This window comes from Juglans regia, chromosome 12, assembly GCF_001411555.2.
Source record: "Juglans regia cultivar Chandler chromosome 12, Walnut 2.0, whole genome shotgun sequence".
NCBI classification, from domain to species: Eukaryota; Viridiplantae; Streptophyta; class Magnoliopsida; order Fagales; family Juglandaceae; genus Juglans; species Juglans regia.
Window position 1 is genome coordinate 29,632,356 of NC_049912.1, and position 13,880 is coordinate 29,646,235.

The following is a 13,880-nucleotide window of genomic DNA, read 5'->3' on the forward strand; positions in this document are numbered from 1 at the left end:
GGAATTGGTATTCATTTAATAAAATCTTATTTCAAAGAGAAATACTTTAACTACAAATGAATTACACAAAAATAATCTCACAAACTGATGTGGCTTCACGTGATTTGTCAAATTATAAAGTTATTTTTATCATAAAATAGATCTAACGAATGATATAAAATCACGTCAATTTATATAATTACTTTTATATAATCTCTTTATAACAATAACAGTCCTCTATTTCAAAAGAAAGAACATATATATATATATATATATATACACACACACATATATACAAGCCTTGCCGTTCAATTCAAACACATGATAATGCCAGTATTGTTGTGTTGTGTCATATGGTACAGTGCAGTCTCCTGAAAATATCTTTTTCTTTTCTTTATGTTGTGGAAGCACGTGAAATGAAAGTGGAAAAAGACCCGCTCGAACCCCACACGTATACGGACTATACTTTCCACTTCTCCAGGCCAAATTTCGAGGCCTCTCTCTCTCTCTCTTTCTCTCTCTCTGTGTAGCACAGAAAATTTGACTTTTCCCATGGCGGTTTTGGGCCCGTTGCTAAGGGCGAGAAGCTCAACGACGATCTCCTCCATGGCCTCTACAATCCGGGCGTTCTCTTCGTGCTCTACACCGAATTTTGGAAATGACCTCAAACCACCGTCTCTGCTCGCCCAGAAGCCCCTCCCTCTGCGCCACGACCCCCAGGATAGAACCGTTCAGTGGGTTTTCCTCGGCTGCCCTGGTGTCGGAAAAGGCACCTACGCGTCTCGACTATGTAACCTCCTCAGTGTCCCTCACATCGCCACCGGCGATCTCGTCCGCGAAGAGCTCTCCTCCTCCGGTCCCCTCGCTTCCCAGGTCCCCTTAATTTCAATTTCAGTTAAATACAGCTCAAGTCAGCTAAATGAGCGTATGGTATTCAGCCTCAAATAGCAACTAAAGGAAATTTCTTTGGAAGTTATTATGGTTAGAATATGCTCGTAACCCAACTATTAGTGCTGCACTTCCAATTCTGTAAGTAGTTAACTATACGATAGATAATTCCATATGGGTGGTTCTACTTTGCTGAGAACTTACTAAAGAGAGTTTATTGTGCGGTCACTGAAATGTATTCATGATCCAACTGGTTTGGCCTTGTGAACAGAAAACCGGCCAACCTATTTATCTGAACCTGGCAGTATGTGCAAGGGGTTGGGCTGGCCTGGTTTATCTCCTGGCTACGGTTTGAATTTAGCAGTTGGAGATGTGCCTTCTGAGCATAGATACATAGAAACAGTGTAAAAAGAGTACCGATTTGAGCAATTTACCTTTAGTCATTGCAAATTTTAGCGGATTTTAGATAAAATTCAAAATTTCTCCTTGATTGTGGGTGAGCAAGAACTTTTGGTCAATCCACCATAGGCATCTGAAATAACTGAAACATTAAATTTGATGTTTGATCTTTTTTTGCTTGGTTTTTATGTGTATATTCTGATCATATTTATTTTATTTATTTTTCAGCTTGCGGAGATTGTTAACCAAGGAAAACTTGTTTCAGATGAAATTATAATAAATTTGTTGTCCAAGCGTCTTGAAGCTGGTGAAGCTAAGGGTGAAATTGGCTTCATCCTTGATGGTTTCCCTCGAACCATAAGACAGGCGGTGAGCTTTCTTCTGATGAATGGCTCTGTTGATGAAAGTAATGTTTGTATCTGAACTAGAAAAATATGAAGAGGCTAGTAAAATTAAAAATCTATGAACAATATGTGTGGGTTTATATTCTTTTCTTCTTATCGATTTTGGTACCTATTATCATGTTTAAGAGTCTATTCCAACTGAGACAGCCAAAGTAGCTCTGTGCTGATCGTTTTTAATGGCAAATGTCTAATGGTTGTGAGGTATTGCCCGGGATTTGTGATATATCTGATATGGCAAACGTCAAATGTCTAATGCTGATCGTTTTAATGGCAAATGTCATATATCTGATCTGTGAGCGACTTTTTGCTGGTACACTGGTACACTGGTACACTGGGACTTCTAGCTTCTTGTTTAGTTACTTTAATGTAATAGTTCAATAGTTGCAAATATGTAGCTTTTTGCAGCTATCATTTTGTTTCCTAAGGTGAAAATGTTAGCAATGTAAGAAAATTTTAAAAATCCAATTGGAATTCTCTGTCCTATTCTCTTCCCCTGCCTATTTATATCATTCCTGGTGTTCTTTGTGTCCGGTGCTCTGATTTTCATTTCTTTATTTTGCATTATGTTTTGGCTGCTTTCCAGGAAATTCTAGAGGGGGTAATGAATATTGATTTGGTGATCAACCTGAAGCTTCGGGAAGATGCATTGCTTGTAAAGTGCCTTGGAAGAAGGATATGTAGCGAGTGTGGAGGAAACTACAATATTGCCAGTATCGATATAAAGGGTGAGAACGGAAGCCCAGGAATATACATGGCTCCACTTCTTCCCCCTCCACACTGTGCATCAAAACTTATTACTCGATCTGATGATACGGAAGAAGTTGTTAAGGAACGGCTTCGGGTATACAAGGAAATGGTATTGCTCCATAGCCTATTTGTGTTTTCTGTTCAAAATTTTCAATAGACACTTCGATAGAATAATTTACAATATTTTATATTTCAAAATTTGTGTAAGACCAAAGCCAGTTAACTATTAAGGATTAATGTGCTGTACACTTTGGCTCCACTGGAAAAGTTTGTGTTTGGCACCTGTTATGATAATGAAAAAGTGTGCACCTATATTTGTTACGAAATCGTTCATAAGATGAGGTTGCAATAGCATAATTGTAGTTCTATGCATATATGCCAAATAAACACAGATGTTGTGCCTTCATACTTTTGATTTTTTCTGGAGAAAAGATCTTTGGGAATTGTTTTGACTCTGCCCTTTACCATATTTCTCGCTCTTGTCTGTCAACATAATTTGTGGAGTGTCTTTATGCGAATGTGAAATATTGAACTAATAAAGATAATACTGTTCCTTATAGATAAAGATTTTTTTAGATAATACTGTGATTCCTTATCAATATAGAGTTTTTTTTTTTTTTTTGTGGTTGATTGTCATTATTATCATCTTTGGGATATTAGATTTCATGGTTTTATAATTACCAAGGGCTTTTTTCTGTTATATTGACACCTAGTGTGTGGTTTTATAATTAATGTCTTATTTGAGAGTTACTGAGGCCTTAGTTCGCCCCAAGTGGTAAATTTCAAAGACGTGCTTAATCCAAAAGCTGCTTTAGAGGAGTATGCCCCCATTATGTTGGCTGGAGTAGCCTGCTAGATTTGACACATTAACAGCCCTAGCTGTTTGGGGTGGGTTGCAGGACCTCATGCTCAATAGAAAAAGATGTTTCTCCAATTAATAAAATATGTTGACCTGACAATGTTTAGTTTTAAGTTTTAACTTAATAAACAATGACAACAAGAGTACTTGTAAAAAAAACGATAGCAAGGATAGTATTCAATTTTTGTTAAACATTAACTCACTTTTGCAGACTCAACCTGTGGAAGAGTTCTACCGCAGCCGTGGGAAGTTGTTGGAGTTTGATCTACCAGGAGGAATCCCAGAATCCTGGCCAAAACTGCTTCAAGCTCTGAATCTTGAACATTATGACAAAAAGTCTGCAGCGGCATGAACTTTTTAATACTCTTCAATATCTAGAACGTAAGTTAGATCATTCTTTGCATGTTGAAGATATGTGCATGGATATCAATTTCAAAATAACGATGTCCAATAAGAACTGGAAACATGCCTATACATTTAGGAATTTTTCTATTGGGGTTTTGGAGATGAATGCAATTGATAAGATGTTTAGAGGGCAAAGAGGAATTATGTTATTGTCGACAATGTTATTTGGTCGACGCATATGTTTAGCTTGCGTTGATTATAATTTATTATAATTTTAGGTAATATGTGTAATCATGTAATGGTGATATGTGTTTTTTTTTTCTAATTTGCTAAATGTATGTTTCTGTAATTCAATTTAGAAGTCTCTAAACTTGCAAGTAATGGAGTATGTCATCAGATTTGGGTTAGGGACATTCGGTCCATTACATTCGGATGTGGGATCTGGAACCTTGAAGCTAGAGCTTTGCTAGATTTGGTGGTGAGGTTATGAGACTTCTCACCTGCCATCAGATTTGGGTTAGGGACCAGTTGGGTTCCGTAAACCTTGTTTTTGACAGTCGATTTGATCACCCTATTGGAAGCTGAATTTTGTTACCGACCACTGATCGGTCAAGCAAAAATAAGATCGGCCATTCAACCTATGTTCAAAATATTCTGATGAAAACTGGATCGTTTCAGGTTGGCTTCGATAAAATAAATGTTGGGGTTGAGGGTTTTGATCAACCCTACTGAAAACAAGCCTTGTGCCTTTGAGGGATTTCGGCACTGCGCCCTCTGCATCATCTATCCAGTAGGAGGATCACATCTTCTGACATGATGCTCGATGGAATTCTCTCGATCAGATGCTCAATGTATCTGAAGATGCCCGTACCCATCTTAATACAAACCCACCATTCTTTTCGACACAGAAAACCACTCAATTTGGCCCTAGTTCATCTTAAAGCTAGAGTTAAGAGTTACAGCCATGGCTATTGTAGACTACTTTTGCACCCATATAACAATATTCAGCTCGTTATGAAATAATATAATCGTAACTTTTTTTTTAAATCACATATTATAATAAATTAAATTTAAAAGAAAGATGACAAAGGGTTATACAGAGTAGAAGTAGATCAAATATTTAAATTTTAAAATTACATCATATTTATTACCATGACCTTTCAAATTAGTTTAAATTACCATAGGGGAGATATAATAAAAAATTAAAAAAAAAAAAAACCTCCCATCTAAAGACTAAGGAGCCTTCATTAATACATCCATTCTGCAAATTAAATTTCCTCATCATATGGTGTCTCATCAAGCCCTGCTCCCCGGAGAAAAATATTCGACACCATTTTCTTTGATTCGGAAGTGAAAATTAAATATCCTGTTTCTTGATCTCCCCTGCCCATCCCATGTTTCTTTGTTCAAAACTGTCAACTGCCACAGAAATTCAATGATCAATCATAACGAGACATATTTAGTAGACAAACAAACATGACACATTCTATTTCTAGTATGGCTCGCTATTAAAAAAATAATCTCCATGGATATTAGCGTGCACTCTTCCTGAATGTTATTCAGTTGAAGACAGCATAACTGTTGTACCTATAGGTAAAGCTGGCAGGTAACCAGCCACGGTTCAGAAGCAGGTTGGTGTTGAGTTTTCTCAATAAATGATATGAGCAAGAGAGGAAAAAAAAAAGGTAGAGAGAGAAAAAAAAACCAGCAATAACATCGTCTGACATTATTTACAAAGATGGTCACTATGCATCATCTGGAGAATCAACATAGCATACACATATTTCCTTGCAACTAGATACAGAATGTACATTAAGTGCCCGATGAAAGTTATATTATGTAGTTACTTACAAAAAAAAGTTAGATTATGTAGTCAGCAAGCAACCAGAAAGCACGAGAGAATCCATGACTACATAAAAACATGCAAGCAAGAATAAGTTCAATATCAACGAAGAATGGGATCAATACGAGATTTTTCCCATGCAAGCACCGTATCCAGTAATGAGACAAAAAGCATAACTATGACCATGGATGAGTTAGTTGTACCTTTTCATTATTCCATTACACCCACAACACACCCACAGAGAAACATATAAACACACACACAGATATATATATTTTTTATAAGTAGATAGATATATATATATATATATATAACATAAAAGAACAACTTGATAGATACAGTATAAAAGAACGACTAGCTAGAAATAAAACAATGCTACCTGTCCATGCACATCTGTTGCCAAACCAGTGGCCAATGGTTCTGTCTTCATCAGAATGTCTGCCAGGTACTCCAGATGTAAAATAAGGGCAGGCTTCTCCATGCTTGAATAGATATCCTCATGGTTAAGGGCAACTAATGTACAGCCCTGATAGAAGAACGGTATGAGAAGGTAAATAAAGTAGGAACAAAAAAAAAACTAAGAGTTGCTTCATAATCTTACAAATACTGATGTTAATGTGTGGCAGTAATGCAGAAAGTCTAAGACATGATTTGAAGCGCCATTAGCTGCCACCTCCAAAAGAGAAAGATCATCTATAATGATGGTAATAGACTTCTTGTTTTCTTCAATTAAGCCATTGATCACTTTTTCAATTTTCCCATACAAAGCAACAAGCCCACTTTCACCTCCATCTAGTCATCAATTAATCAAAGAAAAATCTTGTCAAGATGAATCTATCAAGTATCATTCAAATATCACCCATCACGATCAAATATCACCCATCACGATTCATTTAAGCAATAAATTTGACATCCGCATAAAAGAACAACAGGTCATACAACTGGACCGAGTATGTGGTATAGAATGTTTCCAACATAGTAATTAAAGGAAAGGAATAAAGTAGACAACTTCTCTTGAGTACACAAAATTCTATTCACATATTTAAAAATTTCACTGAACGCATAAAAGTTCATTGCACACTTTCATTTTAAGTGAAAATTTTGCACGGAAAATAATTTCTTGACCACTCTTAATGAGTGGCAAGTCCATGATGAACAAAAGCAGTTGATGAACAGATCTTGAGATGAGATTTAGATAGTGATTTCAAACAGAAGTACACCATTCCATCCTTGTCAGAGAGGCTGCATTCACAAGCTTTATCGAACAAAATGCAATTATAATTTAAGCTAAGAAATAGCAAGTACGACTTATATCCTAATTCTCTTACCTGGAAATTCTGACGTAAGCATGTCGAGGAACAATAATCTGTTATTCTCCTTTTGAGCAGCTAAGTTACAACCCTGTTTAAACAACACCATCCATATATCTCAAGTAACAGCAACAGCCTCAAATAAATAACAAGACGTATATATATTGTTCATCACTTTTAGGTTGAAATACACTTTTTAAGACTCTGAAATTTTGCCGTCAAATTACAACCGTGCACCAACTGCCCTTCAGCCATGTGTGTAATTCAATTCATAGCTGATAAATGGGAGGCCAATATTGCTACCTGTCCAATTATTGATAAAATCACACCTTGTAAAGTTTCCAAGACAGGGATAAAACCTAAGCAAAATTTCGGGAACTAAAAGTGTATTTCAGCCTTTTTTATATAATACATGGTAAAATACTTTGGGAACTCTTACGAAACTAACCAATGCCAGACACTAAAGCTAAATAAAACATGCAATGGTGAGGATGATGGTGGATTTCACTTGCACAAGTGCAAATTGGTCTTCGAAAGAAAATATCCTGTACATTCTGACTGTTTGTACTTTAAAAAATAGTTTCAATGACCCTTTATAAACCCACGATAGTAAAATAAAATAACAACATGAAATCCCCCAAAACCAAAGAATGGGTGCAGGGTAACTTTGCTTCGTGCAAGGCAAAAGGAAATTGAGACAGAGAGAGGGAGTACGAGTTTCCGGAGGACGCGATCATAGTGAGAGAAGGGCTGAGAAAGAGCGAGGAAGACGACGACGTTAGAGGAGAGAGTGTAGAGAGCGCGCTTGAGGAGGTGGTGGAGAAGGAAAGTGGCGCTAGTCTCGACGCAGTCCTCGATCAGAAGCACTCGGCCGCTCAGCGTCCAAGGGTTAGTCCCCTCGTCCACGAGCCCTAGGGCTTCGTCCAGTAAGTTCGAAGCTCGTTGATTCATTGCGTTTGTTTTTCCTACTGGATTTTGGGGAGACCGAACGAGACAAGTTCAGTTTGGGGAGAGAAAGAGACAGAGAAGACAAGTTTTATTTATTTATAATCCTGGCCGTTCAAACTTCAAAGTGGCAAATGATTTCTAAAATTCTAACAATTCTTCTATATACAATCGCCGGCATGAATCCGACTGTCATGTCAGCTGATATTTGATTTAAAAAAAGAAAAACGAACAAAATATGTAAAGGAGGGAAATTGAAATGAGTCTATCTTCTCATTGTGGCCGTCATTCCTTGAGCAAAATCAGAGAGTTCCAGTGAAGCCGAAGCATTCTGTCTTTGGTCACCGTCATGGGTGAAAGATTCTGGTTATTGAGGTCACCGTCATCACATAAGGCTCTGAAATGGTGCATCTTCTAGGTTGTGGCCATGCGTGGCTGAGGGAAAGTGTTTAGTACCTGCAGCTTGCTTTGTTCTTAGTTATGAAAACAGTGGATGGTTGGGGAGTGAGCGAAGACAGGTGGTACTAGGCTGTGCCGAGTGTGGTTTTCTTTTTTCTTTTTTCTTTTTCCCTGTGAGCCACAACGACTGAGTCTTCATCAACGTAGGTCTTCAATGCCAGTGGCTAACGGTGGTTGTCATGGTTTAGTGGTGTTGCGGCTTGGAGCAGCAGCGGGAAGAGGAAGCGCTGCTAACGGCTTGCCATGGGAATGAAACGGCTTACGGCAATGCATGTGTATGACGAGCGGCAAATGCGTGCTCTGTTTTAGGTCATATAAAACAAAGACTCTCGTGGCTCAAGGTTCATGCGCTAGGGAATGTTGGAGCATTCTTTGCTGTTTGGTTTGGCTCGAAAGGTGGTGGTGTTTGAGTCTGTTACGGATGCCTGGTGCAAGTGGTGGAGAGGGACTAGAAGTAGGGATGCCCACAAGGGTTGGAGTGATGCCACGAAGCTACTAGGTGCTGCAAAACCATAGGTTGTGAGCCTCGTTTGCTGTGAGAAGGGCTTTCGTGGGTTGGCCGTGCGGTGGTGGATTTTTTGAGGTGAGCATCACTTTGTGATGACTTGGGTTGTTTGTGGTTTCTAGATTGTTTACGACAAGATGAGTCCCGAGAGAGAGAGAGAGGTTAAATCGCGAAGGTGATTTCCAAGTGAGTAACGTGGGAGAGATGGTGATAAGAGAGAGTTCGTGGGGGATTGACATGCATGGACAATGGTTACTTAGCCATTTGCCTAGTGGCAAAGGGGGTAGGTTAGGGTTTTGGGATGGGTGTTGGTGAGAAGGAGAAGATTCGGCAAAGGGGGAAAATATTGCTTCGTGGCATGAAGAGGAAATAGACTTGCGAAACTTGATGAGACAAAAACAAATATTGATGAGGAAACCTAGAGGATCAGAGGAGATGCGGAGATGGAGAATATTAGAGGAGACGAACTTGATGAAGATGGAGATGAAGAATATCAATTTTCAGAGGAGGAATGATACGAAGAGATCAGAACGAGAAGGAGAAGGGGAGGGAGGGAGGGCGGGCTACGACGAATTGTCATCACAGAAACCAAACGAATCGTTCCATTATTTCAAATGAAACGAACCATTTCATTAAGCCCTCAATTAGGACACAGTTATGTACCGGTTTCCCAAGTCGATTGCATTCAGCATTTTTGAAATTCTAAATAGATAAAATTTATGCAAGATTCATATATGTAAAAAGTAGATTCTATTTTAAAAAAGTGTAAAAAAAAACTATTATTTATTAATGAACTCACTTTTTTATAAAAAGTTTGTATAGAATTTATTTATTTGAAATTTGTATTTAATAATATATTTTTCCTTTTTAAATTGTAATTTTAGCTATTTGTTTTTTTAAAATATTTTTTTAGTAAGTTTATGATTTTTTAACGGGAAAACTACGGACTTTTGAGAACTGACGTACAATTTGCGACGAGGTCACTGAAGGAAAAGGCATATAATAGAAGAGAATAGCCGTGTGCACAGACGCACTTCCTCTGATGCTGTTAAGAAACAACAGCCATGGGTTGTTTCCCGTGTCCTAGAAAATCAAAGAAGAACCAGAACCAGAAGCCCGACTATCCGATCTCATCATCATCAGGTACTTCTGTGAGAAAAGAACCTGACTAAATTTCCTCTAGGCTTAATTTCACTCTGATAGCTAGTGTCGTATTGTATTGCATCTTAATATGTATAGGCACTAATAGATAATTGCCTAAGATTCATGGGCACGAGCCCTTTGCCTTATCGTTTGGATCATTATTGTGGGTCTTTGATTGTTTCGTGATCTGCTTTGGTTTCAGCGGGGCTTGTTATCTGAGAAAATGATTTCAGCTGATGAATGTGCGTCCTTTTTTGCCTCAGTCTGAAATGGGTTCGTATAACCTGTTTCCAACGAGATTAAGATTGCGTGGGCATTATATGCTCTTACAATTGGGATTTTAGTTTGGGTTATTGGGATTATTTTTTCTCCCTTGGTTGTCAGAGTAATGTCGATTCCAATCATTGTTCCTAAAACTTGAATTAAAATCCACCTCGTGTTTTGATGGTATTGTACTAGTCGTTTACTGTATATATATATATATATATATATATTTTGTTTAATTGCATTTTCTTTCAAATTTGTCGCTTCAGAAAAATCGAAGTTGAATTCACCGTTGGTTGTAAATGAGAAGTCTAATGATGGAGGATCTGATCGCATTTCCGCACAAACATTTGTATTTTGTGATTTGGCTGCTGCAACAAAGAATTTCAGGGCCGATTGTCTTTTGGGTGAAGGAGGTTTCGGCCGTGTATATAAAGGGCGATTGGAGAGTTGCAGTCAGGTTTGTTGACTTTGTCAGATTGAACTGTTATAACCTGAAAGTTTTGGGATAAAATTCATCTTCAACACTTGCTGTATATGCTTATCATTATCTGGAGCTTTGGATACATATTTAAAAAAAAAAAAAAAGCTTAGAAGAACCAAATATTAGTTATTTTAACTTAGATCTCCCTGATTAGAATAGTCATGCAGAGGACCCGAGGATTAGTGGACAAATTACATAGTTGCTGACCTTTCAGTTCAAACATTTGCAATCAAAGAGACAACAAAATGGTCATCCTCCTTTGGGCTTTGGTTGTGTAGAAGAATCTTGTGAGATGTTAGTGATGAGTTGAATTTGTTGACTACACTTTTTAATTTTTTTTCTATTGTTGAAGTGATTAACTTCAATGGCCAGGATGAGCTTCGTACTCCTTGTATAGAAAACCAAACAATAACGAAGAAGTAAACCCGTGTTTATCAGAGGCATTTTAGGTGGTCCTATTTGGCTGCACATTTGGGACATTTCTTGTAGTTTGAAGAAAGGATCTATTATCTAGTAAAACAAGGCTCAAAAACAGAAAAAGTTTATTAAACGCAAAAAGAAATCCTGTCTTCCTCTATATCCCTCATCTTTCTCACCTCTATATGAAATTGCCAAGACAGCAGTTATCATAATTTTTTCTTCTTTAAGGCATGAGGGGAGAAAGAAAAGCATAAGCACCAGCAACACACACACACACACACCTGATGGGTGCTAAGCACATGACTATATCCTCCACCTTGCATTTATAGGGGAGGAGGTGCTAGTTGAGTTTAGAGTTCTTTGGGATCCTTCAGTCCTTGTTTATGGGAAAGAAATGCCATTAGAACAAGGACCTTTGGTTCTTTTTCAGGGGATTATTCCATCAGGAGTTTTAGCACCATTGTTCATCAAACATTGAGATTTGAACTTATAATTAGGCTGCTTGTAAGACGTGGAACATATTTTTCTTGGTTTGGTGTAGGTTGTCGCTATCAAGCAACTTGATCGTAATGGGCTACAAGGGAACAGGGAATTCCTCGTTGAAGTACTGATGCTAAGCCTACTTCACCATCCAAATCTTGTTAACTTAATTGGCTATTGTGCTGATGGAGATCAGAGACTTCTGGTTTATGAATACATGGCATTAGGATCTTTGGAAGACCATCTACATGGTATATACAGCACCATTACTAATTCATTTCTTCATTGAAAATTTAAATAATTTTCTCTAGTGCCAGGCATCTTATATGCCCTTTTGCCTTGAGAATTTGGTATACTAGTAAGATAACAAGACATAAGAAGTGAGAGGCCACTGAAAAGAGATTACAAGGTTAAGTGAATCACCAAGTTTTTGGAATTATTTTGTATTACAAGATTACCATGGCTGCTGATACTTTTCTCCCTTATATTTCATAAACTTCAAGAATTTTTTGAAAAAAGATTATCCATAATCATGTGATCATAATCTATCAGTCAAGTGAAATATCCAAAGCAGTAAAATTCTTAGTGTCACACTGTTAAACGTTAATGTCTCAGTTTGTGGTGCTTGTTATTTGTGACTGGAGTGTTATTTGGTTGGCTCATCCCTTTTGTGTGCAGCTTTCAACTTTATCGAATTATCCCAAAAAAAAAAAACGATTAAATATAGAAATTGTTTGGTAATTATTCACCTTACACTCATATGCATGCCAGACCTCCCACCTGATAAAAAAAGACTTGACTGGAATACGAGAATGAGAATAGCTGCGGGTGCTGCAAAGGGCTTGGAGTACTTACATGACAAAGCTAACCCCCCTGTGATTTATCGTGATTTGAAGTGCTCAAACATTTTGCTTGGTGAAGACTATCATCCCAAGCTATCTGATTTTGGCTTGGCCAAATTAGGTCCTGTTGGGGATAAGACCCATGTATCCACCAGAGTGATGGGAACCTATGGATATTGTGCACCTGAATATGCAATGACTGGTCAGCTTACATTGAAATCTGATGTTTATAGCTTTGGGGTTGTTCTTCTGGAAATTATCACTGGCAGAAAAGCAATTGACAACTCAAGGGCCGCTGGGGAACACAATCTGGTTGCATGGGTAAGACTATTGTCTCTCCAATATGATCTTTGTTGGAAAAATGTTAACCTTCTGTAATTGGTGCTTACAATATAAATTATATTGTAAATTAGTCTAGATTTTTTGGTCCTTATCTTGGTTGACAACATAATCAAACTTTCAATCCATGCTCTGATCATTCCATTTCTAGAAGGCCTCTTATGATTTAGTTTGAATTGACCCGAAGCATATTCCATAGTCAACTTAAAAAGCAAGTACTGACCACATTGGGAAAAAGGTTTTGCATATTTTGCAATGGTATTACGTAGTTCTCCAATAAGATTGTTCGCTAAATCTATGATTAAAGATTACTCGGATGGAAAATGAAAAATGTGTATTTGTGATCATTTATTAAACAAGCAAAATAAAATTAGATTAAAAAAATAATGGTATTACATAGTTTTTATTTCCCAGTACATAACACAAACGTGGCTATTTTTGTTTCACTCATTGTATATATTTACTCTATACTGCAGGCTCGACCCTTGTTCAAAGAACGAAAAACATTTCCACAGATGGCTGACCCAATGCTCCAAGGCCAATATCCAGCGAGGGGCTTGTATCAAGCCCTTGCTGTTGCTGCAATGTGTGTACAGGAACAACCCAATATGCGACCTCTCATAACTGATGTAGTTACGGCACTTACATACCTTGCTTGCCAAAAATTTAATCCCGAATCCCAGCCAGTCCCGGGCTCCCGGATGTGTTCTTCCACTCCTAGAACCAGAAGGGAGCAATGAAGTAGATCAGCGACTGATCAAGCCTGAAGCTTATCGAAGCAGTTCCATCATCAGAAGCCCAAGATGGGTTTTGCTGCCTCCTGATAGCTGAAGTGCTGCACGGGGATGGTAATGAAATGGGTTTGTAGTTGTGATACAGAGGTCAGTGGATTGGAGCTTAGTTGTTTGCTATTGGTGGCACAGATGGTGTGTGCCCGTTTCTTAATTTTGAGTCAATCCAGATAGCGGGTGCGATGGCCAGTCCCACTACTGTCTTGTAACAGGAAGTATATTCTCTTTTTTCCCTCCCCCCTTTCCTCACTCTCTTTCACGCTACAAGATTCTTTTACGAAAGATTGAGCTTGGGGTTTTTGTATCTATATAGAAACAGGGCCCCCTTAGTATCCTCATTTCTCCGTTGAGTTTTCCAGAGTTTTGGTAAATAATTCACCTTCTGCCTTTCTACAGATCCCGCCCTACGAGTGTGCATCTGTGAATTTGCATGT

General features: G+C 38.0%; 3 protein-coding genes across 4 annotated transcripts; 2 read left to right on the plus strand and 1 right to left on the minus strand.

Annotated features, from left to right (window-relative positions):
* The first annotated feature begins 418 nt into the window (after nt 1-418).
* LOC109002999 (probable adenylate kinase 6, chloroplastic) lies at nt 419-3,974 on the plus strand. Its single transcript, XM_018980943.2, has 4 exons — nt 419-852; nt 1,495-1,635; nt 2,254-2,526; nt 3,488-3,974. The coding sequence occupies exons 1-4, from the start codon at nt 532-534 to the stop codon at nt 3,626-3,628; spliced, it is 876 nt and encodes a 291-aa protein (XP_018836488.1). The 5' UTR covers nt 419-531; the 3' UTR covers nt 3,629-3,974.
* Nucleotides 3,975-4,740: 766 nt separating this feature from the next.
* On the minus strand, nt 4,741-7,819 carry LOC109003001 (elongator complex protein 6). The gene is made up of 5 exons (XM_018980945.2): nt 7,489-7,819; nt 6,793-6,865; nt 6,066-6,256; nt 5,844-5,990; nt 4,741-5,040 (listed from the first exon to the last, which is right to left on the minus strand). The coding sequence occupies exons 1-5, from the start codon at nt 7,723-7,725 to the stop codon at nt 4,918-4,920; spliced, it is 771 nt and encodes a 256-aa protein (XP_018836490.1). The 5' UTR covers nt 7,726-7,819; the 3' UTR covers nt 4,741-4,917.
* Nucleotides 7,820-9,622: 1,803 nt separating this feature from the next.
* Nucleotides 9,623-13,841, plus strand: LOC109002997 (probable serine/threonine-protein kinase PBL7). Of its 2 annotated transcripts, XM_035683498.1 has the most exons (6): nt 9,723-9,826; nt 10,029-10,099; nt 10,360-10,550; nt 11,536-11,725; nt 12,246-12,637; nt 13,132-13,841. In XM_035683498.1, exons 2-6 carry the CDS (start codon nt 10,063-10,065, stop codon nt 13,393-13,395), a joined length of 1,074 nt encoding a protein of 357 aa, XP_035539391.1. In that variant the 5' UTR covers nt 9,723-9,826; nt 10,029-10,062; the 3' UTR covers nt 13,396-13,841. The 2 variants fall into 2 exon arrangements, with proteins under 2 accessions (XP_018836486.1, XP_035539391.1); XM_018980941.2 differs by lacking the exon at nt 10,029-10,099 and having other exon boundaries at nt 9,623-9,826.
* Nucleotides 13,842-13,880: the final 39 nt, after the last annotated feature.

What these genes read in the sequence shown, in the direction of transcription:
- LOC109002999 (XM_018980943.2), top strand. Translation starts at nt 532, where the DNA reads ATGGCGGTTTTGGGCCCGTTGCTAAGGGCGAGAAGCTCAACGACGATC. An exon ending in CTCGAACCATAAGACAGGCG is followed by an intron (nt 1,636 to 2,253) that starts GTGAGCTTTCTT and finishes GCTGCTTTCCAG; the next exon opens with GAAATTCTAGAGGGGGTAAT. An exon ending in TTCGGGTATACAAGGAAATG is followed by an intron (nt 2,527 to 3,487) that starts GTATTGCTCCAT and finishes TCACTTTTGCAG; the next exon opens with ACTCAACCTGTGGAAGAGTT.
- LOC109003001 (XM_018980945.2), bottom strand. Translation starts at nt 7,725, where the DNA reads ATGAATCAACGAGCTTCGAACTTACTGGACGAAGCCCTAGGGCTCGTG. An exon ending in ATCGCGTCCTCCGGAAACTC is followed by an intron (nt 6,866 to 7,488) that starts GTACTCCCTCTC and finishes TTGTTTAAACAG; the next exon opens with GGTTGTAACTTAGCTGCTCA. An exon ending in CAACAGATGTGCATGGACAG is followed by an intron (nt 5,041 to 5,843) that starts GTAGCATTGTTT and finishes TTTCTGTGGCAG; the next exon opens with TTGACAGTTTTGAACAAAGA.
- LOC109002997 (XM_018980941.2), top strand. Translation starts at nt 9,748, where the DNA reads ATGGGTTGTTTCCCGTGTCCTAGAAAATCAAAGAAGAACCAGAACCAG. An exon ending in TCCGATCTCATCATCATCAG is followed by an intron (nt 9,827 to 10,359) that starts GTACTTCTGTGA and finishes TTGTCGCTTCAG; the next exon opens with AAAAATCGAAGTTGAATTCA. An exon ending in TTTGGAAGACCATCTACATG is followed by an intron (nt 11,726 to 12,245) that starts GTATATACAGCA and finishes TATGCATGCCAG; the next exon opens with ACCTCCCACCTGATAAAAAA.